Raw genomic sequence first — 22,360 nt, 5'->3', positions numbered from 1 at the left:
TGTGAGGCCTGCGTACTCCTGAGAGAATCTGAAAGGAGGATATTAGCATTGAAGAGGAAGTGCTGTAGAAAGATCTTGAGATTAAGCTGGATCCAGGAAGTGAACAATGAGGAAATCTATAGATGAATATAACCAACAGATAACCTGATCCAGAAAACAATCAAAAGGAAACTACTTCTATTTGGCCATGTAAATAGAATGAATGATGAGAGGAAATTAAAAACGCTGCTGTTTGGGATGATTGAAGGAAAGAACAAAAGAGGAAGACTAAATTAGAGAATGGGGTGATGTCATTGCCAAATGGTTAGAAATTCTGTACACAAACCAAGTCATCTTGCACAAAATAGAATATATAATAAAAAAATAGGGGGAGAAAATAGAATAGAGGGCATCAGACACCTATGGGCGTTGAACCCATCGTTGTTATTGATTGATTACTTTGCTGTTTAGGAATAATATCATTCATTAAAGGCTTTCAAAGATGTTAAGTTTTGATATTAAAGTCATTAAAACTTCTTAATGAAATAAGAACAGTCCTTCAGAACCAGAATTTCTGTATCCTTGTACAAACATTCAGATGTGTGCAAAATAACATTTTTGCTAATGTCATATTCCATACGAGGGTTTATTTGAAAAGTTTGGTTTAAAAAAATAAAGTAAACCATTTTTTTTTGGAAAATATCGCCTTTATTTCTCAACACCTTTATGTCATCCTTTATTGAGGTCTACACATTTGGTGCAGTGAGTTTCAAATTTTTTTTCATCCCATCTAAAAAGTAGGATTTTTCAAATTGTGCAAAATAGTCATTGACAGCCTTGATGACATCCTCGTTCGAAGAAAATTTTTAAGTTTGGGAACAAGAAGTCACATGGAGCCAAGTCCGGAGAATACAGTGGATGTGGAACCAATTTGAACCTCAATTCATGCAAAAAAAAAAAATATTTTGCCATTGCGATGGCTGATGTGTGGGACGGTGCATTGTCTTGATGAAAGAGAACTGAAGAAAAAACAACCAAAACGCCAGTTTTGGTCATTTTTTCTTCAATTCTTGTTTTTAACGGTCCACCAATGACGCATAATAGACACCTGTTATTCTCTTACCCTTTTCCAAAAAGTCTATCACAACAATTCCTTGGGAATCCCAAAAACAGTGGTCATCACCTTCTCAGCTGACAAAACGGCCTTTGCTTTTTTCGGTGCTCTTTCACTAGGCATTGTCCACTGCTTTGACTGCTGCTTGGACTCAGATGTGTAGTGGTGGATCCACGTTTCATCTACAGTCACGAATCGGCGCAAAAAATCCTACGAATTGTGCTTAAACATCCCCAAACACTGCATTGAGATGTCTTTTTGTATGCGTTTTTGATAGACGATCAACAATTGCGGCACCCATCATGCAGGATATTATACACCTGTTCATTTGAGATGTCTGCAATCTCAGCAATCTCATGCACTTTCACTCGGCGGTCTTCCATAACAATACCATGGATTTTGTCAATCATTTTCTTCACTAAAAAGTCGTGAAGTTGACTTCATGACTTGGAAGTCAGGCATGCTTCCGGCGCCCAACTGAGGGTGAGCGTCCAGAGCATGCTTCGTTTTCATTGGGCTTATGACCATGTTTAAACTCATTTATCCAAAAAAAAATAGTCTTTAATGCTAGTGCAGAGTCTCCATGAACTGCATCTAACTCTGCTTTGATCTACACACCCGTTCACTTCTTCAAACAAAAGTGTTTTATCACTGCATGAAACTCGTTTTTCTCCATTTTTATGAAAAATGTGAACACAATCATTTTTAATGTTGTCAAACGAGAATTACATGTCACACGTGGCTGAAATTTTGCCAGGGATCATGAAAAAGATGATACATGCCAATACTGCTATGAATGATCAAATTGTGTTGTCATCTATTGGAAATTACCAAACTTTTCACACAACCCTCATACTTTGGGGGCTATCTCTGCATGAAGTGGACTGAGATTTTGAAATCACATTTTAGCAATGTAAAATAAACTGCAAGACAGTTAAATGGAATGAAAATTTTATGCATAATAGTATTCATCTTATCTCTGGATATTACAGAGTTTGATTTCACATCACTTCATATAAACAAACATTCTACCTAACAGCAATGTGGAATGCCACACACAGCAGTGAATCTGATGTTGTAATTTACATAAAGCTTTTATCATATTTGTTATATGTTTGTCATATATTATATGTGACAAGAAAGTGTATTGTTTTCGTCCTCATTTTACCCAAGCATAAGTGAACAAAAGTTTGCACATTAAATATTTTCACAACTACCTGTATATGGAGCAGTGAGTTAGACTACTCTTATGTAGAGAACAATCAATTTCACATCAGTGTGTTCTGTATTATCTAATGCAGAGCCACTTCCTTGTGTTGGAAGTTTTTTCCCACCTGGTTAGACTATAATAAATTTAGTTTAATCCTTTATCCAAGTGTAAGCAAACTAAGTTTGTGCCTGAAGTATCTTCAGGACTGAGGCAACTTGTGGTAAAGGTGGACCAAGCTCTCATCACTTGTCTTAGTATCTCCAATAATGCAAAGCACATCTCCTTGTGGACATGTATAATGCTAGGCATTAAGGGAAGGGCCATTACCCAGACTGGTTTTGACCTAAATTTATTGAGGTCTCGTCAGTGGGAGCCAGACTCAGAGGCAGGGCTGGCCTTCTCTATAAAGGGGCCCGAGTGCAAGAAACCTTGTGGGGCCCTAAAATATTTTTTAAAGATAAAAATGAAAGGATTCAAAATAAACGTATTGTAAAACCTCTTACCTGCAAATGATTTTGGCTCAGGAAAACACATTCGAAATATAACAGGTTAACATAACGTTTACTGAACACAAAACAAAAGTATTAAATAATTAGAATAAATAAATATTTAACACAAACAAAAGTAACCTGGCTCACCAACTAGCGCACAAAAACTACTTGCAATTAATTAATGTTTAAAGTAATAAAAAAATTAATTTAAGCACATAAAAAAATAAATAGGTTTACTATTTAGGGGCCTAGTTTTACTAACACGTGTATTGCTTAATACGTATTTATTTAAATATGCGATTTTTATTTGCTATGTCATTAATCATTTCTGAAAAATTAAAATTTTTGGCAATTTCCTTTTCGATGCTTAATATAGCAAGTGCATTTAAACGTTCTTTGCACATACTTGACCGAAGATAATTTTTTATCAATTTTAATTTGCTAAAAGAATGCTCTGCACTTGCTATAGTAACTGGTAACGTAAAGAAAATTTTCAATACAGTTAGCACATTTGGAAATAGTTCATTATAACTATTATTTAATATATATTGCAATATGTCTTGCGCGTTATTTACATTTTTTTTTGGTCCAAGATCAATTCTCGTAACAAATCAATTTCCTGGATTAAATCTTCATTTACATCTTTACTATAATATTTTACAAAATCCCTTGAGCGGTTTTCTAGTTCATTTTTTTCTAATGTTTTTATATCAGTGATTAATTTAAAATAAGAAATAACATTGGGTATATTTTTAAATCTCTCATCTATTTGTACAATAACAGTATCAATCACAACATTGAAAAAGTGACATCTAAATTCCTCTACCGGATTTAATAAAACTTCATCTTCTGCTAGTTCGGAAAATAATCTTTTTCTTTTTTGAATTCTTTTTTCAGGGAAGTCTTCGGAAATATTCAAGTTTCGTGCTATCATTTTTGCATCGTCTAAAAATGTGTTAAATTTTGATCTTAAATTTTGGATTTCATTTTTAATTTTATTCACTAAATTAAAAGCAGAGTCAAGAACAATTGTTTTTCTTGAAATAATTTGTTGATACTAGTAATTTTTGACAATATTGTAAACCACACCGATATTTTTAAAATAAATGGCATTTCTTGTAATGAATCTAGTAGACTTTTAGCTTCGGATACTGCTGTGTTATCGTTAATTGCACCAATAAATTCTTCTAAGGCATTATAAGTTTGTTCAAACTGTTTATACACTGCTTTGACTGCATCTATTTTGCTTCCCATCGAGTATCATATAATGGTTTAAGGTTAATATTTAAATGATGCTTTTGTATAATTTCCCACCTTTTTGTAGATGCAGAAACTACGCAGTATAAACGTTGCAATATTCCGAAAAAAATGTTTACGATATATACTACTGGAAGCAGCATCACAAATTATCAAATTAAAAGAATTTGATAAGCAAGGTACATAAATTGCATGAGGGTTTAAACTAATTATTCTAGATTGTACGCCGTTATATATTCCCTTCATATTGCTATCATTATCATATGCTTGCCCTCTACAATTCATAATATCTAAATCAAGCTCACCTATTCTTTTTAAAAGCGAATTTGCTAGTCCTTCACCAGTCACATCAGTTACTTCAATAAATCCTATAAATGACTCATTTATAATTAATTTTTTGTCTACAAAATTTACATATCTAATAATTATTGAAGTTTGTTCCTTGTGAGAAATATCAGGAGTACAATCCATTTGGATACTGTAATATATGGCTGCTTTTATATTTATATCATCTTTAATTTTATTCAGGACTTCATTACCTAATGCAGCAATAATTTCCTCTTGAAATCTATGCGCCAAATGATGCACAATTATTTTTTTCGTATTTGTAATTCTGTTTACATGATCCATTAGCAAAGGATCATATTTACTTAATAATTCTATTAAACTTAAAAAATTTCCATTATTCGGCATTCCTATTGTTTCATGGGATCCTCGAAATAACAGATTATTACTTGCTAAAAATAGAATTACGTCTACAATTCTTTGGAATAGTAATTTTAGATGTTCTGTTTCTTTATTTATATTAATTTGATTTGTTCTGTCAACAGTTGAACATAAATTAAGCCTTTTTAGTAATTCTTGCCAAGCAATAAAAGAATTAAAGTGACCAACAGAAAGCTCATGATCTCGAATTACAGATGACAGTTTTCTCCATTTATTAAAACCATATATAAATCGTGTTGATTAATCTTTTCCTCTTCTTTTGGAAAATAATACGCAACAAAAGAAAAATACTGAGTCTTGAGCTTTTGAGTAAACTAACTAGCTGCGAAGTTGAGTTTCACGATTTGGCATTTTTTTTAAATAGTACAATGTAGAAAATGATCTACCTTCAACATTCTTAACGAATGCGTCTTGATGATGTTGTTTAGGTCTGGTTTTAACACAAAATAATCTAAATTTATCAGTTATAATATTTGGCCACAAACCTGGATCATTTATATTCACTTGATCACCATCGTTATTATTGTTTTCATCGTTATTTGCTGTATCCAAAATGTTTGTATAATCAGACGCGTCTTTTTCGACGAATCCCACAGTTTCTACATTTTCGTTGAAAAGTTGTGTGGTTTGTTTGGAGTTTTCTTCAGTTGAAGTTTGAATTGCAACTGCTGAAGTCGTAGCAATTTCGTTGTCAGATTTATTTTGTAGCCATGAAAACAATTCTACTTGTGACTTGCTTTTCTTCTTTTTTCTTTTCTGCTGATTTCCTTTTTTGACACCCAGAGGGACTTACTTGGCATGGACATTATGGGTTAGGCTTTGCCTGTCGAATAAGTAAATAATATTAAATATTTTTATCCCATTAATTAACAAAAAAGTTAAATATGTACATACTGTTTACAATATTACAAAATTTTAGAAACACTTAAGGTTTATTTTTTCGTTTGTTTACTTCAGTACATCAGTTTCACCCTTATCTATCACTATTAACTGAGTTGAAATTAACGTAGTTGAGATCTAATCACGTGCAGACAGCACTTCATAATCCTGAATATTGATAATACATTTCACATAGCTTTAAAAATAACTTACCGTATTTATTGGAATATAACTGGTCCTGTATAACTTGCCCCTGATTTTACTTTGCAAAAACAAAGAAATTGAAAAGCTTCACGTAACCTTGCACAGAAAAAAAAGTTTAATCATGTTTACCTCATGGCAATAGATCCCGTTGCAAACTACGCGCCCTCCATACTAGCCAATACATCTGCAGACACAAGTAAAAGAGGTCCTTTTATTGTATCACTGAATAAGGTACAAACATTTGCAGTCTGTGTAATATATTTCTCAACAAATAGTGCAATTAGAGACAGCTGGGATAAAAATGGCACTAACTAATGAATCGCATGTCCCTTTCCCCCAAAAACTATGCTATTTAGCTGCACTGGCAAACACTAAAAACTAGATGTGTGGGAGTCTGTCCCCCCAGCTCAAATGCAGAGTAACAATAAAAATCAACAGAAAGTGTTAAAATTCGTAAACGTGTTAAAGCTAGGAAATATATAGTGAATATTGTTATGGCACTTTCAGATATTGAATTTGGTTGAAGAGAATTAGCATTTGAATTCAAAATTGTCTGCTGACTTTTATCTTTGACTCGCGCGATCTTTTGTTAATATCGCACCAATCATATGCACATATCTTTACTGGCCTAGTACCATGGCTGTCTGTTTATTAGTCATTCGTGAAGGATTGTTCATTAAATATCTCAAGTCTTGTAAATTACTGCTAATTTTTGCTTGAAATAATGGAAAAGCAGATGGTGCTATTTGGGTAGGATGCACACAAGGAAACTGCTCTCTAGGCAGGAAATAGCAATTGCAATATATGCGGGGATTTTACGAAAAAAACTGAAAACTTTAGTTTTCGAAAATCAATGTAAAGGAAATTTGCTTTTATATCTAATAAGTTAAACATATTAATTGACAATAAATATTTCCAATCCATATTTTAATGACTTACGATTTAATAAAATCCAAATCCAAATACACTTTAGAAAACTGATATGTTCTTTACGAAACATGAAAAGATATATCAAATGATGGTAAAGGAGTCATGCCACGTCTGGATGCCTGACGAATAATGCAACAACTGAACTGGACAAAACTTGTACATCAGTATATCGCGGAGATATATCGTTGGCTTGGAAATAGGATGTTTGTTTCTAATTTTCTTATTACTTATTATTATGAAACAGTTGGTAGAGTTTAATTAATTATTGCATTTTTATTTGGTATCGCTATACTTAATAAAATTGTATTATATTAAGCTAAAATATGTCAGTGAAGATGTTTGAAATGTATTTTTTTATTTAATTATTTTTTAAGATGAGCCCTGGGTTGCTTGCCGGAAAAAAGTCATTGGCGTGCCACGTTTGGCAGGCATGTTAAGGGTTGTCCACTCGTGCTCTAGATTAACCGTATATAAAGAATATAATAAATATTTTTTCAACGGTTTCGATAACGAGCCAAATGATATAAATGTGCAGATTAGAAAAAAACTAATGATGAATCAAACATTTTAGGGGAAAAACGAAGTCATGTTTGTTAATTTTTATACACTGCATTAATGCATCAAAAGGGTTAAGCAAAAACCCTAATATAATAGAGAAACACAGAGATATTATTATTACTGGGGGCCCTAAAATCCTGTCGATGAAATCCCTTTAGTTATAAGCAAAATTAGAAGAAGAAAAAAATTTAAAAAAATAAAAAATGTGTTTCCACAAGTGCGTATCGACTGTGCCCACTTGATCGTGGGGCCTGGGTGCATTGCACCCATCGCACCCCCGAGATGACTGGCCCTGCTCAGAAGTGGTGATACTAAGGTGGAAGTAATGGAGAAGTCATATTTACCTATATGAGTTGCCAAAAGGTGTCTCACCTTATTATTAAATTACTCTGGATTAGAGAGAAAGATGTTGGAAGTTTTTTCCTAGTTGGTTAGACTATAATAAATTTAGTTTGATCCTTTATCCAAGTGTAAGCAAACAAAGTTTGCACCTGAATTATCTTCAGGACTGAGGCAACTTGTGGTAAAGGTGGACCAAGCTCTCATCCACCTTGAGCTTGGTCCACCTTTTCGACCTTTATTGACCTGTGAAAATACTGAGGGTTGGCAGAAATATTTGCATGTACAAGATGACACACATCACCATATTAACATATTCTCAAGAAACTGAGAGCAATGTTTTTTTGAGTTATAAATTAAATAACTTTGATTACTTATAGAAATCTTTTTAATTGCCTTTCTCATATATTATTGTTTTTGTTCTTGATTTCTCTGTTCACTTGCTTTTCAAAAGTGTTATACATAACATGAATCATGAACAAGTGTAATTTGTGGAATTTTAAGATTGCATGAGAGAGAGAGAGAGAGAGAGAGAGAGAGAGAGAGAGAGAGAGCATTAACAGGAGTAGTAAATTCTAAAAGCTTAATTGATTTTTAAACAGGGGTGTAGCTCGTAAACCACCATCTACGGTATTAGATCTACTGAAATCTTTAAATCAGAAATTGAAATTAGGACATTTGTTATGCCGCAGTCGTAATCCTGATTTCTTATTGGACATAATTCAACGACAGGTATGTACAACTGATTGTTTATGTGTAATTCATTTCATTTTTTCACAACTGTAATATCGAGCCTTATGTCGGATCACTTTTAAGACACGATTGTTATGTATTTCTTTCTATATATTTGAACATGGTATTCATATTCAGTGCTGTGTAACCCACTGAATATGAATACCTTTTTTTATGCAAACAGGAATAGCATTCCTGTTTGCATAAACTGGATTTATGCAAACAGGAGAAATAACTGTTTTTTTTTTCATGCCATTAAGTTCACTAAAGCATCTTCCATCATAAAATTCTGAGGAATGTGTGGTCTCTGATGGCATTTCATGTGTAAATAGTTATGAAAAGAAATAATTGATGGCCTGTATCAGTACAGTAAATGACAGTGTCTATCCACTTGTGTGGTTTCATGATAAAATGCTGAGAGAATGACTTTTATGAAGAACTCGTCTTGTTTCAATAAACTATGTTTAATGTCAATGGCATGCTCTGCAAGTGAGGCTCATGAGCCTGAACAGTCTAAACTTGCAGAACATGCTATCGATGCTAAATATAGAGTTAACTAGAACAAGACAAGTTCTTCATAAAAGTCATTTTCTCATAGAACGTCTATAAAGAAATGTGTGAAACTTTACTTCGTCCTAACTTAAACAGATCTGATGATCTATGTCTATCCTCTCTGTAGGAGATAGTACTTTTCATATCTGCTAATCATGGTAAACTTTATTTTCTTTATATATATATATATATATATATATATATTATAAGTTAGGGCATTTTTGATCTTATTTAGTTAACTTACATTAGCTGCTGAGGTGGTGCTATTTAGAATTGTCTGTTATTGTTGAATTTCCATTCTGTGAACCAGTACTGACGATGATTATGATGCTTAGGCAAAAATTCTACAGAGATAAATAAGTTTTTTTATGAGCTTTCTTCCTTTTTAGGATTCTTTTGACCACCATGAGTTCAAGTTTGAATTGACTTGAAGAACTATCTTGTTTATTTGGTCCCTTAAGCAAAGTTTTTATTTGATTGCTCATTTACATAAAGTACTAATGTATAATAGCTTTACAGTCCTTTGTGGCTGATGTCATTTCAAAAAAAAAAAAAAATAGGGAGTCATAACAAAATATAACATGGAAAATAACACTAAATGTCCACTTCACTAAAGCAAACTGAACTTTTTTTTTTCCCCAGCAATACAAGTGATAATGGAACATAGATAAAATATATGAGATTATAAATATAATATACCCACTTGAACAGCAATGTAAAGACTGCTATGTTAAGGAAAAGACATGATATCTCATCATGTTGCACCATCATATGCAAAAGAAAATATAAAGAATTGCACAGTTTGCATAACCAAAGGCCTTACTGGTTACTGGAAAAATTACATTTAGGCAATACAGTCACTACAAATCAAATGACTGACTCTATGAGGGCTAACATAACATGGTATATACTTAATCATAATCTATTGGAGTTATAATTAGACAATATATAAGTTAGTGATCTCTTATAATATATATTTAAAATAAAAGTCAATGTTATTTAGTCCCATGTGATAGTCTCTTGATCAGTCTCTGAAAGCATGTTCTGAGGTTGCGGACTTTATTTCATTTGGCAGTTTATTATAGCTGCTTGTTGCTAGGTGTTCAAAGAACTTATGACAAATTTGTTTGCCTTGTGAACTATAAGCAAATTCCAGCTACAGTGTAAACCATAGCCTATGTTATATACAGAAAATTTTACAGTGTTATTTCTTACATGTATATGCAACAATAAAGATAGTTTCTGTAATGGCAAACAGATCATTGGGTGAATATGTGAAGTCAGTAATGGCTATAACTCTAATAATTTTATTTTGTATTCATATTAAAGGAAGCAGATTGTTTTAGTAATAACCACCCCAACAGGATTTACCATACTGCAGTGAAGAATTTACCCAAGAATAGTATAAGCATCTTAAAAATGTTGCATTTACAAATTTTTTAACATAATATATTCTGTTAATTACAAATGTCGAGTTTCTCATGTTCCATCGTGTCGTTTCTGACTCCTGGCGACTCCACGAACATACACTCTCCATTCCGATCTATCCCTGACCATGTCTTTCAGAACCTCCAAGCGCACTCCAGTTGCTTCCCCCATCTGCCCATCTAATTCCTGGTCTTCCTCTTCTCCTGCTTCCATCAACTTCAGCAAGCATCATCATCTTCTCCAGACTGTCATTTGCTCGCATAATATGTCCGAAGTATGACAATTTTTGCTTGATGATCATAGCCTCGAGGAAGCAATCTGGCTTTATTCTGTCTATCACTGATTTATTGGTTTGTTTTGCAGTCCATGGTATTCTTAGTAAGCGTCTCCAAACCCATAATTCAAATGCATCTATCTTCCTTCATTCACTCTTTCAGAGTCCAACTTTCACATCCATACAGTACGACAGGGAATACCATTGCTTTCACGATTCTGATTTTTGTTGCAAGGCTAATATCTTTATCTTTAAAGATCTTGCTTAAATTTGTCATTGCTTTCTTTCCGAGTAATAATAATCTTCTAACTTCTTCAGTACAATAACCATCTTGATCAATTCGGGATTCTAGGAGCACAAAATTGTTAACTGCTTCCATTTTCTCCTCATCTACTTCAAAATCATTAAGTTTACATGTTGCCATAACTTTTGTCTTTTTGAGGTTAAGTTTAAGACCATATTTAGCACTTTCTTCTTTAACTTTCATAATAAGTTCCTCCAAATCTTCTTTACATTCTGCTAGCTAGGTGGTGTCATCTGCATACCTGAAATTATTAATATTTCTTCCACCAATTTTAATTCCAACTGAAGATTCCTCCAGCCCTGCCATTCTTAAAATGTATTCGCTGTTCAAGTTAAACAAGTACGAAGATAAAAATACATCCTTGTCGCACCCCTTTACCTATTGTGAAATACTCAGTTTCTCCAAGATCTGTTCAGACAGTAGCTTCTTGTTCATAATAAAGATTCCTCAGAAGGATAATGAAATGCTCTGGTACTCCCATTGTTCTTAACACATTCCACAGTTTCACATGATCTACAGAGTCAAAAGCCTTGCTAAAGTCAAGGAAACAAAGGTAGACATTCTTTTGATATTCCTGTGCTCTTTCTATTATCCATCTCACATTGGTGATTTGATATCTTGTTTCTCTGCCTTTTCGAAATCCTGCCTGTTCATCTGGCATTTCTCTCTTCATGAATGGTTCCAGTCTTTTCTGAATGATCTTAAGTGAGACTTTACTTGCATGAGAAATCAGTGCTATAGTTCTGTCATTTTTGCACTCTCTTGCCTCGTCTTTCTTCAATAAAGGTATATAAACTGATTTTTTCCATTCCCTAGGCCATTTAGTTGTGATCCAAATTCGCCGACACAGAGCTGTTAAACTTTTACTACCTCTTCTCCCAGGGCTTTGAGCAGCTCAATAGGTATTCCATCTCCTTCTGGTGCCTTCTTACTAGATAGCTGTTGCAGTGCTCACCTCACTTCACTTCACTCTCCAGTGGTACTGGCTCCTGTGTATAATCCTCCGCTTCAAATTTCTCAGTAATTTTGGAACAAATAGAAGACCAAAAGATCTCTTGTTTTGGTCTTTTATTTGTTGGCATTCCTGGTTAAAGTATTTTTCCTTGTCTCTTCTGGCTTGTCGTTGAAACTCTGCATTCAAATGCCGTGCTTCCTTCAAATTTCCTGTGGTCTTCATTTTCCTCCTTTCCTGAGCAGTTTTGATGGCATCTTCTGACAATTGGAATATTCTTCTTTGCTTCTGTTTTCCCATAGTTTATCTGGTTCTCTTTCATACAAATTGAGTGTGTTGAGTCTGTTCTGTATGCTAATATTGTATTTGGCTGGTATGTTTCCAAGATCATATCTGATCGACATTTGTGTTGTTTTCAGTTTCCGTAGTTTCACATGTATTGTAGCCACTACTAACTCGTGGTCTGCTCCACAGTCTGCACCTGGAAAAGTCTTGACAGACAGAATTGCACTTCTCCATCTTCTTTGTCCAAGTATATAGTCAATTTGATTTCTGTATTATCCATCAGGTGATGTCCATGTGTACAATCTTCTTTTGTGCTGTTTAAAGCAGGTGTTAGCAACAAACAATTCTCTGCACAAAACTCAACTAGTCTCTTCCCTGCAGTGCTACGAATACCTAAACCAAAACGACCTGTTATGCCTTGTTCCTCAGTCTCTCCCACTTTTGCATTCCAATCTTTGATAAGTAGCCATAAATCGCACTTTGGTGCTGCATCTATCACTTTTTGTAACTTGCCATAAAATTCTTCAATGTCTTCTTCTGATGCCTCTGTAGTAGGTACATAAACCTGAATGATGGTCATATTCACTGGATTATAACCCAATACATACCTAGCCATCTTTTTCCTGAGTAAGAAAGATACTCCATTTTTATGACTTGTCTCATGTCCTGAGTAATACACCATATAGTCCCCTGACTGAAAATGGCCCATTCCTGTCCATCTAAGTTCACTTATTCCCAATATATCCAGCTTCTTGTGCTCCATTTCCAGTTTACCTTGTTTCATACTTCTAACATTCCAAGTTCCAATCCTGTGGTTTCTTGTGAAATAGGTAACCTCTCTTTTCCAACCAGCAACATCCGTGACCAAGCTTCCTTCTGAGTTTGACCTGGACACATCATAAAAACTAGTTCTACTTGTGGAAGCCCTCTGTTCTTCCCCAGTTGCATGTTGGATGCCTTCAGGCCCGGGGGTTTTACCATCCAGCACCATATCATACTTTCTCATTTTTGGCATGTTCGTGGAATGTTCTTGACAAGGTGCAGTGGTGGTTTGCCATTGTCTTCCTCTGGAATATTTTTGGACTTTCCAGTCTAGATCCGCACTGTTCTGTGAAAACGGGGGCACCTCTGGAAAGATGTGACTCTTCGCCACGCAGTGCGGTCTTTGTAAAGAAGAGACTAAGTCTCTGTAATAGAGATGTATTGCATATATCTTTACCCTGGAATAATTCTCTGTAAAGAAAATTATCCCTTATCCTCCTTGGATATGATTACATTTCATTATCTATTATTGTTCTTATCTGTTAACGTTAAGTATATATATTTAGTTTTATTGGTATTAATTTAAGACAATTATTGCTAAACCACTTATTTAATTTCAACATATTGTTGTTGGTCATATTTTCTAGATCTTCAACGGTTATTTCAGTGTGTTTAGTGTTGTGTCATCAGCAAACGATATCACTTTTCCAAAAAGTCTGTAGTCACACAAATCATTGACATATGTTAAAAATAGGACAGATGTAAAATAAATGATAAAAATAGGTCCTAATACTGAATCTTACAGGATTCTGTGTTTTTTATATTTGTTGTGCTGTTAAAAGTGCCAATGCTGATACATTGTTTTCTCTTATTCAAATAGGATGTGAACCAATCATTGGTTACTCCTCTATTGTGCTGTATCTATACCTTTTTTTCAGAAATGGTAAGTCATGATGCAGACTGTCGAATGCTTTAGATATATCAAGAAAAATGGCTGCTGTGTACGTTCCTTTATTTATCCCACTATAACCTGGTTATTTTATGGAACTCCAATATCCCTTTTTTTCTCCTATTGAATCCAGATTTGAATCCATATTAATTAGCTGCATAAAAGGATATGGAATTTAGGTAGATATTTAATCACTTTTTTTTTAGTATTTCAATAACCTAATACAGATATTGGTCTGTAATGTTGAATTGGTCTTTAAATAACGAAAGAACGGAAGCAACCTTTTAAGTGTTCTATAAATTTCCCATGTTCAAAAGATATATTAATAATATGTGTAAAGAACTTGAGCTTATGTTTATTTATAATATGTAGTTTTTCGACATTTATATGATCACACCCATTTTTTTTCAATCCAATTATTACACTCTTTACTCCCTCCTCATTTATGACATATAGATATGTTGAATTCTTAATCCATGGAAGTTTACTCACATACTTTATCCTGTCTATAGGGTCACAATCACAACTATTTTGTGATTCACAATCATTTTGTTAAATGCAGCAGTGGCATCATTGCCCTCTGGGAATTCTCGTGTTTTCTGCTTTGTATTACTGATTATATTAACCAACCCCCATTCTTTACTTTTATTGTTCATATAAAAAAGAAATTTCATCAAGAGATTATGTTCTTTTGTGTACTTTATTGTTTCCTTTAAGCATTCGGCATAATTTTTATAGTCATGTTCGAACATTCAATTGTAAGGGTTCTTCTTCCTATGCTTATAATAAAGTTTTTCTTTCATCCTTATCATATTTTTTAGTTCACCTCTTATCCAGTTTGTGTGAAGATCCATTTAAACAGTAATTCTTTTATGATATTGTGATTTGCTGACTACATATTTAATCACTTTAATAAATTCCTTATATAACTCATTTACATCTAATAGAGGAGGTTGATAATTTTTTATGTAATTCTCCAGTTTATTATATTGATGCCAATTTCAAATTTTTCATGACTACCTGCACAGCTCATATCAATACAATTAGGTAATAATAGACTCAGTTTATTTATTTCATATCTAAACACAAGTGGTACAGTAGTAAGTGGTACAATATTATTTACAACAAATTAGGATACATTACAAATGAGAACAGCTTAAATTTGGTAGGTGAATTACACTGGGACTGATAAGTAACATATGAGGAAAAAGAAACTATACATAAGTTATATACAATAAATATGGTCAGATGTTCCTCCAGTATCTTGTGCAATCAACTGCTCTTTCTGTGATGTGATTGAAGAAGGGGGACAAGAAAGAAGGTGTTCCATGGATTGGGGACATCCTGCACTCACAATTATCTGGTCCAGTGAGGTAGCCCCATTTGATGAGGTTCTGTTTGAGAAAAGAAAAGTTGTTAGAACAACAATAGAGGGGAAAAAAGAAATCGCATCCAAACATGAAAATGGTGTTCGTGTCTCGGATCTTGTTATGCAGTTTGGGATGGCGAAATCAGTGATCTGTAAGATACTCAAAAATAAAGAGGCAATCAATTTTCGTCTATATTTTATCTGTTTATTGTGTTTATTCTTTTCGAGTAATATTTTATGCATTTTCATTGTTTTGTATATGATTTTACGCATGAAGTACTGTTACAAAGGTTTAAATAAGCAATCATCTGGGGTTCGGGTACGGATTAATCCATTTTACATTAATTCTTATGGGAAAATGGTTTCAGTTTTCAAACAAATCGGTTTCCGAACAGCCTCTAGGAACAAATTATATTCGACAACCGAGGTTCCACTGTATATTGTTTCTTGCATTCACTTTTGCCTTTGTTTTTTCTATGTGTTTGATATGAAAGAGTGCAAGCGAGAGTCACATCGAGGTAGACTGGGTTCCAGGAATGTTCTATATTAGAGCCTTCCCAAGAAATCTGTAGCTTCCTGTTGGCTTCCTTATTGTTAAGGTGGAAAAGGCCAGTCGAGGTTTTCAAGGGGTTTGGTTTTAATTGGTTACTGCTATAATATGTGGTTAGACTATTAAGGCAAGTGAAAGAGTAATTTCAGTGGACTTCAAATTTTTTGATTGAGTAGCTCTGGCAAGGTCATCAGCATAGATAAAATTTCTAGTTCCTGGAAAGATGGGGAGATCATTGACTTTGATGTTGAAAAGTAATGGTGATAACACACTTCTCTGGGGGAGGCCATTTTTTGGGGGATGCCAGTGGCTCTTCCTACCCTCCCCCTAGGTCCACAAAAAAAGCATCTGTTTTCCAAGAGTGATTGAATCAGGAGGACAAGGCGTCTCTAGTTATTCTGTATATTTTGTTTCTGAGTGTGAGATGGTTTATTACCATATGCTGCAATTAGGTCTACAAAGACTACTGCTGTGGCTAGTTTTTGCTCATAACCATTTTCTATATATAATAGACTCAGTAATATAGAGTGATAATCTGTTATTTTGCTGAAATCGATTGCACAGGATGCTTCATAGGCCATTTTGTTTCTTATAAATTTGTGATCAGTACAACTTACTGAGTTGTTTGCGTCTCTTGTATTGTCATCTATATATGCATAGATGTGAAGATAATAAATTTTTATATTCTGCAATTTTGCTATTATTCTTATATATTATATCCCCTACTAGTATAACATTATCATGTTTTAAGGTCTTTAGGACATTATATAGCTCTGTTAGAAATATATCAACTGGACCATCATGTGCACAGTTTATAGCAAACATGAGTGCATTCATTATTATGTCATCAATCACCACAGTTTCAGCACTGTGCATATATGATTCCAGTTCAAGAAAATGAAGAGTATTTTTCCTAACATACAGGATTAAATCTACTGGAATGATTATAATCACGATGGTCATATGCATCATAATTAACATGAGAATATCAATCAATTTCAAGTTGTTTGATCCATATTTCACTTAACACTAGTACATCTGTGTGCCATTTGATTTCTGAGAAAAGTAACATTAAATTGTCATAATTTGGCCATAACGACTTAATAGTTACATGATATAAATAAGTTGACATTCTTCAATGAATTTGAAATAGTATCAAAAAGCTTTTTTACAGAAGTTAGATTATGCAGATTTTTACTTTTGACAGTTGCATCAAGATATAGGTTATTCATGTGCTCTCTTAACTCTATTTGTGTTTTCATTGTTTCAGTTGTTCACAGTTAGTTAGTATTTAGATTTTACAGTCTTCTTTGACTGTTCATTGAGGTGTCAGGTGTTTTTATCTGTATCCCTTTGTGTTGTCATCCTTTCTCATGAACAATTTACCTTCTCTTATCCACACATATTTAACTGCACCACTTGTTCTCTTTTGCTATGCTTGATAAAGGAGTTGCTTATTAAATTTAGTGAAGTGGTCATTTATATAGACAGGCACCAGCTTTAGTTGTTCATTAAACTGCTGGGCTGTAATCTAGTTTTCTTGCATCTATTATCCATTTAGTTTGAACATTTTTGTTAAATAATTGGATGACAGCTGGCTTGATGTCTGTTTTCTTGCATATAAGGGTTGCTAGCTTTTTGTGTGGTTAAGTGGTCACAAGATTTGCTTTTTTAAGATCTTGGTCACATTTTCCAAGATGCCACAAATATTGGGGATGTGATGAATTTTCTATAATCTGTTTGGAAGTGGGAAAACAGCGGTGGATACATGGTGTTAAAATCCTTTTTATGTGGATGCGTTCTGTCTTGAGTGCAATGTTATCTGAACATTTAATTTTGTCTGGTGGACTAAGTTTTTATAGCTTCAAATTGTTGGGGGGGGGGGGGCTATGTGGCTGTTGATTGATGCATTTATCTGTGTGGCTCACCCTGGAGTTTAATGTATCTATTACACTTGTAACTTGCTTTATATTGGAGAAACTGGATGTACAATGCCTATCCGTGAAGAAGAACACAAACGACACATTAAATTTAATAATTTTGGTGAACAGGCAGACCTCTCAGATCATCAGGAAAAGTTTGATCTCAATTGTTATTTTATTATTTATTTATTTTTATTTTTTGAAGTATAGAAGAGATCTCTGATAAAGAGAGAGAATGAAAGAATTAAAACTTTTGGCATAGGCAGACAGGATTATAAACATTTTGTCACAGTCAACAGCATATAAACTGTGAACAATAACCTGTTTTCAAGGTATTATACATGTGGATGAGACATAGCTCAGTGTCAATGAAGCCATCAACTATGTAATTTAAGGAATATCCAACACAAACTCAGTATTCTGATGAAAAAAGGTTATCAGACTGTATAGTTTCACTGCAAACATCCTCACTGGCATGTTGTTCATTGAGGAACTAGTACCATATGCATTTCAGACTTGCAAAGTAACTGGCCAGTTATATGCCTGAAGTGCTTGAGTAAATTAATAAGTTCAACTCTTGTTAATCACATTTGGAGAGGATTACATTATCAGCAGCAACTTTCCAGAAACCATGTTGGCTTATACATGGCCAGATTCTCACCCATTCCCTCCACTCAGTCACCCACAGATATTCAATTTCTGCATCATCCATATCTATAGACATATCTCCGCTCACTGTTTAATTGACATCAGTTATTCCTCCACTCACCTAAATCTTTTAAATGTAGCTGCTATTCATCATCCTTTCACAGTACAATTCCAAACTTACAGAAAAAGGATATTTCTGTGCATTTATTCTTTCTAGTTCTGTCTTTTCGAATCCTCTCCCTCTTATACATTCTCTAGAATGAGTAACAGGGGAGGCAGGTCTTCAAAGTTGTGTTTAGGTCTTCAAAGCTACTGTTATCAAGTTTACACAACTTTCTTTCTATCCACAATACTAAAAATTATATTATAAGCTGTATGGTAATCTCAACAACCTCTTGGGTAAAGAATTACTATTAAAAAAACTGAAAAATGATATTTGATGAAGCTTGCATTCATGGAGACATGCATATATTTCAGTATCACTAGATGTTACATAAGATCACAACAATGAACATGGCAAATGTAATGTACTCATCATCATTAATTTCATGATATGTATATTTTCATTAATTTTCATGATATGTATATATATTTATACATTCTAAAAAAAAGTATAAATTCTTATTAATAACCATCACAAAAATTTACAGAGTCTCCTATTAGTTTGAAATTTTTTGTGTTTGTGTTGAAATAAAATACTTCTATATATACAGGGTGTTCGGGATAAATTTGACATATTTATAATTAATTATATTTTTCCGTAAGTTACATGTATTAACACACACTTCTCTTCATTTAAAAGTTTGGACCCTTCTTCATTCATATACAAGATGTCAGAAAGGATGGATAGCTGGAACCCACCTGAATCATGGAAGAGAATAACTTGTATCATGATGATTCGTGCCCGCCATCAAAATAAGGATATTACGACTGCTGCCCAATGCTCCCTGAATACAGTAAAAACAATCAGGCATGAACTAGAGACTTGCAATGGTGACTACGAGGATGTAGCAAGAAGAAAGATCCCTAGCAGACGATCTGATTGCGTTCGTACAGCAGAATTCCTCGCAAATCTGCAGGAACAGGTGTTGAAGAACCCTGGCATTGGAATTCGGGCTTTGTTCGTGGAGTTGCTAACTGTAGTCAAGCCCTGGATAACAAGGGTAGCCAATGGTAGGCCGTATGTATGGCAGCAGGATTCGGCCCCTTGCCACACCTCTGGGAAAAGTCAAAAATGGTTGTCTGAAAATTTCTACGACTTCACCAGTCCAAATGTTTGGCCTCCAAACTCCCCAGACCTTAACCCCATGGATTATTTTGTATGGGGCGCAGTTGAAAAAGACACCAATCGCACTTCCAGTAATACAAAAGCCCAGTTAATGGATAAAATTAAAACAGTTTTTGTGGCCCTTCCCAGGGAGACTGTAGCATCAGCTTGTTCGAGGTTCCGAAGCAGAATTGAAGCTGTGATCGATGCTAATGGTGGTTATTTTGAGTAAATCTTGTTGATAGTATTGTAATTAACTCTGCCTGTAATGTTTTTTTGTCAATTCATTAAATTTAATAGATACAAAGAAGATTTTCTTTTTCCTTACGAAACTGTCAAATTTATCCCGAACACCCTGTATATATATATATATATATATATATTTTTTTTTTTTAATTTTTATTTTATTTTTTTTTGGGGGGGGGGTCTATATTTTGGGGAATTTTTTAAATGTTACTGAAAATATTTTGGGGGAAAATGATATTTTTGGGTTAAAAAAATATGTATATATATATATATATACACTTGCATAATACAATTATAGTAATTTAATTTCAGTATTTTATTTTTTTCCTGACACTCGACAACGTTTATTATTAACCTTCGTGCCAAAATTTGGACTCAAAGATTGTGAGCATACGACCTTCATTATGACAGAAAGGTTGACATCTGTTAATCTTGATCTGTGGGCTGTTTTGTTACCTTTCGTACATGAGAATAATTGTTCATTTAAATAGGTGCTTTGCTGCAAACTTTTTTTATTTCCGGATATTTTTGACCTAAATAACTGTATATTTTTGGTACACCAACTTCTTGGTATTTCGCTTTTAGAATGGAATCATTTTGGAAATCAATAAGTTCCATTTGAATACAAATAGGAGCTTTTTCGAAATTAAAGGAAAAAGGATCTGTAAAAATCGAAAAAACTTCTTCTTGCTCCTTAAAATCTTTAAATTGCCTATCAAATTCTTCTTTTATCTTTTTTAGTTTGGGACAATATTGAGAAAAGGTAAAATTTTGATTCTTATTGTTCGATTGTTCTCACATAGGAAAGTAATTTAGAATATTCTCTTTTAAATGATTTTGAAACAAAACTAACTTACATCTAAAACTTGCCAGTGTATCCTACAAGTGTGTTATTAACTGATCTTTCCCCCGAAGTTTTATATTTAAATCATTCAAATTTCCTGTAATATCAACTAAGAATGCTAGATCTTGTACCATGTCTGATCATTACGAAATGCAACATCATGATTTTTGATTTCTAGGAACAGTTTGATCTCCTCTAAAAGTAAAAAAACAAAGCTTTTTAGAACCTTATGACAAGATAAGCAAGAATCTCTGTGTAATAAGGTAGCCCTTCAAATTCACTCTGCAAGTCTTTTAGAAATTGTGCAAACTGGTGGTGATTGAGGTCTCTGGATTGGATGAAGTTCACAGTATTTTTCACAGGCTTAAGTACGCTGCTCATTTCCAATACTTTGGAGCATAGGACCTTCTGATAATTAATATAGTGGAAAGATTGCAGTTTTTGCAATGTCTGGATACGTTTCCTTTAACTTTGCTGCAAGTCTTGATACAAAACCTTTATTTTTGCCTGTCATTGCTGGAGCACCATCGATTGTCACTGCTATGAGCCTGTTCAGAGGAAGTTGATATTTTTCCAAAATGCCCCACACTGCATCAAAAATGTCTTCCCCTGTAGTGGTTCCATGGATGGGAATCATTTCCAAGAACTCTTAAGTAATATTCATATTACTGAAGAGCCACTTGAGCCATGTCGTGAATATCGAAACTTTCGTCAAGTGCAATTGAAAAGCACTGTACGTTTGTGGATATTTCTTGCAACTGGTCACACAGATTATCTACCATTTCGGTTATTCTTTCGATCACAGTATTTCTGGACAAAGAAATATTGCGAAATACTTGCACATTTTTGGGACATACGTTTTTGGCTGCTTTTATCATACACTCATCATACTTTTATCATTCCTTAACCAAGGAATCGTCACTAAAAGATTTGGAATGTTTCACCAATAAATAGCTGATTTCATAACTGGCTCTCACTGATGATTCATTATCTTTCATAATCTTTGAAAATACTTGTTGACTTTGAAGTGAATTCTTCATACTTTTTAATTTGTCTTCTCTCAGTTTACCCTAAAAGCGTGAATATTGTTCTTTGTGAATTTTATAGTAGTGCCTTTTTATATTATATTCTTTGGCGACACTAATTGTTTCATTACAAATAATGCACATAATTGTCCTTTGTTTCAGTGCAGAAGTAATTCAATTCCCATTTTTCTTGAAATTTTCTCTCCTCATCAGCAATTTTTCTTTTTCTGGAAATATATTCACTCACTCTATAACAATTTTTATAAAATTGTTTGAATAAAAATGCACAAAACTGTACACTAGTGCATGATACTATTGTAAATAAAAATAATAATAAAAGGGATTCTCTCACTGCTAGGTTGTTGTTTAATCGTGTTCGGTGCACTGACTTCAAAGATCACTGATTGACTGTAGCAGGCAATTATAAACTCATAGCTGGATTCACATGAGTGTGTATCACATGAACAGCTGGTAGCCAATAGAATTCGACTTTTTCAGCACGCTACCAGCAACATGCTATTAATTAACAATGAAAGCATAAATATAGTTTACGATTGATTAGGA

At 33.7% G+C, this 22,360-nt stretch overlaps 1 protein-coding gene across 4 annotated transcripts in view; it reads left to right on the top strand.

The window, feature by feature from the left end:
- IntS1 (integrator complex subunit 1) overlaps positions 1-22,360 on the top strand; it is a 664,867-nt gene that overhangs the window by 243,188 nt on the left and 399,319 nt on the right. For all 4 annotated transcript variants that reach the window (XM_090410538.1, XM_090410537.1, XM_090410536.1 and 1 more), the window contains exon 22: positions 8,290-8,419. In XM_090410538.1, the coding sequence (XP_090266664.1) occupies positions 8,290-8,419 (130 nt within the window). The remainder of the gene's footprint in view (positions 1-8,289; positions 8,420-22,360) is intronic.

Source organism: Typopeltis vanoorti, chromosome 20 (assembly GCF_054136105.1).
Source record: "Typopeltis vanoorti isolate ZY-2024b chromosome 20, IOZ_Tvanoo_1.0, whole genome shotgun sequence".
In the NCBI taxonomy this organism is placed as follows: Eukaryota; Metazoa; Arthropoda; class Arachnida; order Uropygi; family Thelyphonidae; genus Typopeltis; species Typopeltis vanoorti.
The sequence above is the reverse complement of the archived record's forward strand: the minus strand, read 5'-3'. Positions and strand labels throughout refer to the sequence as shown.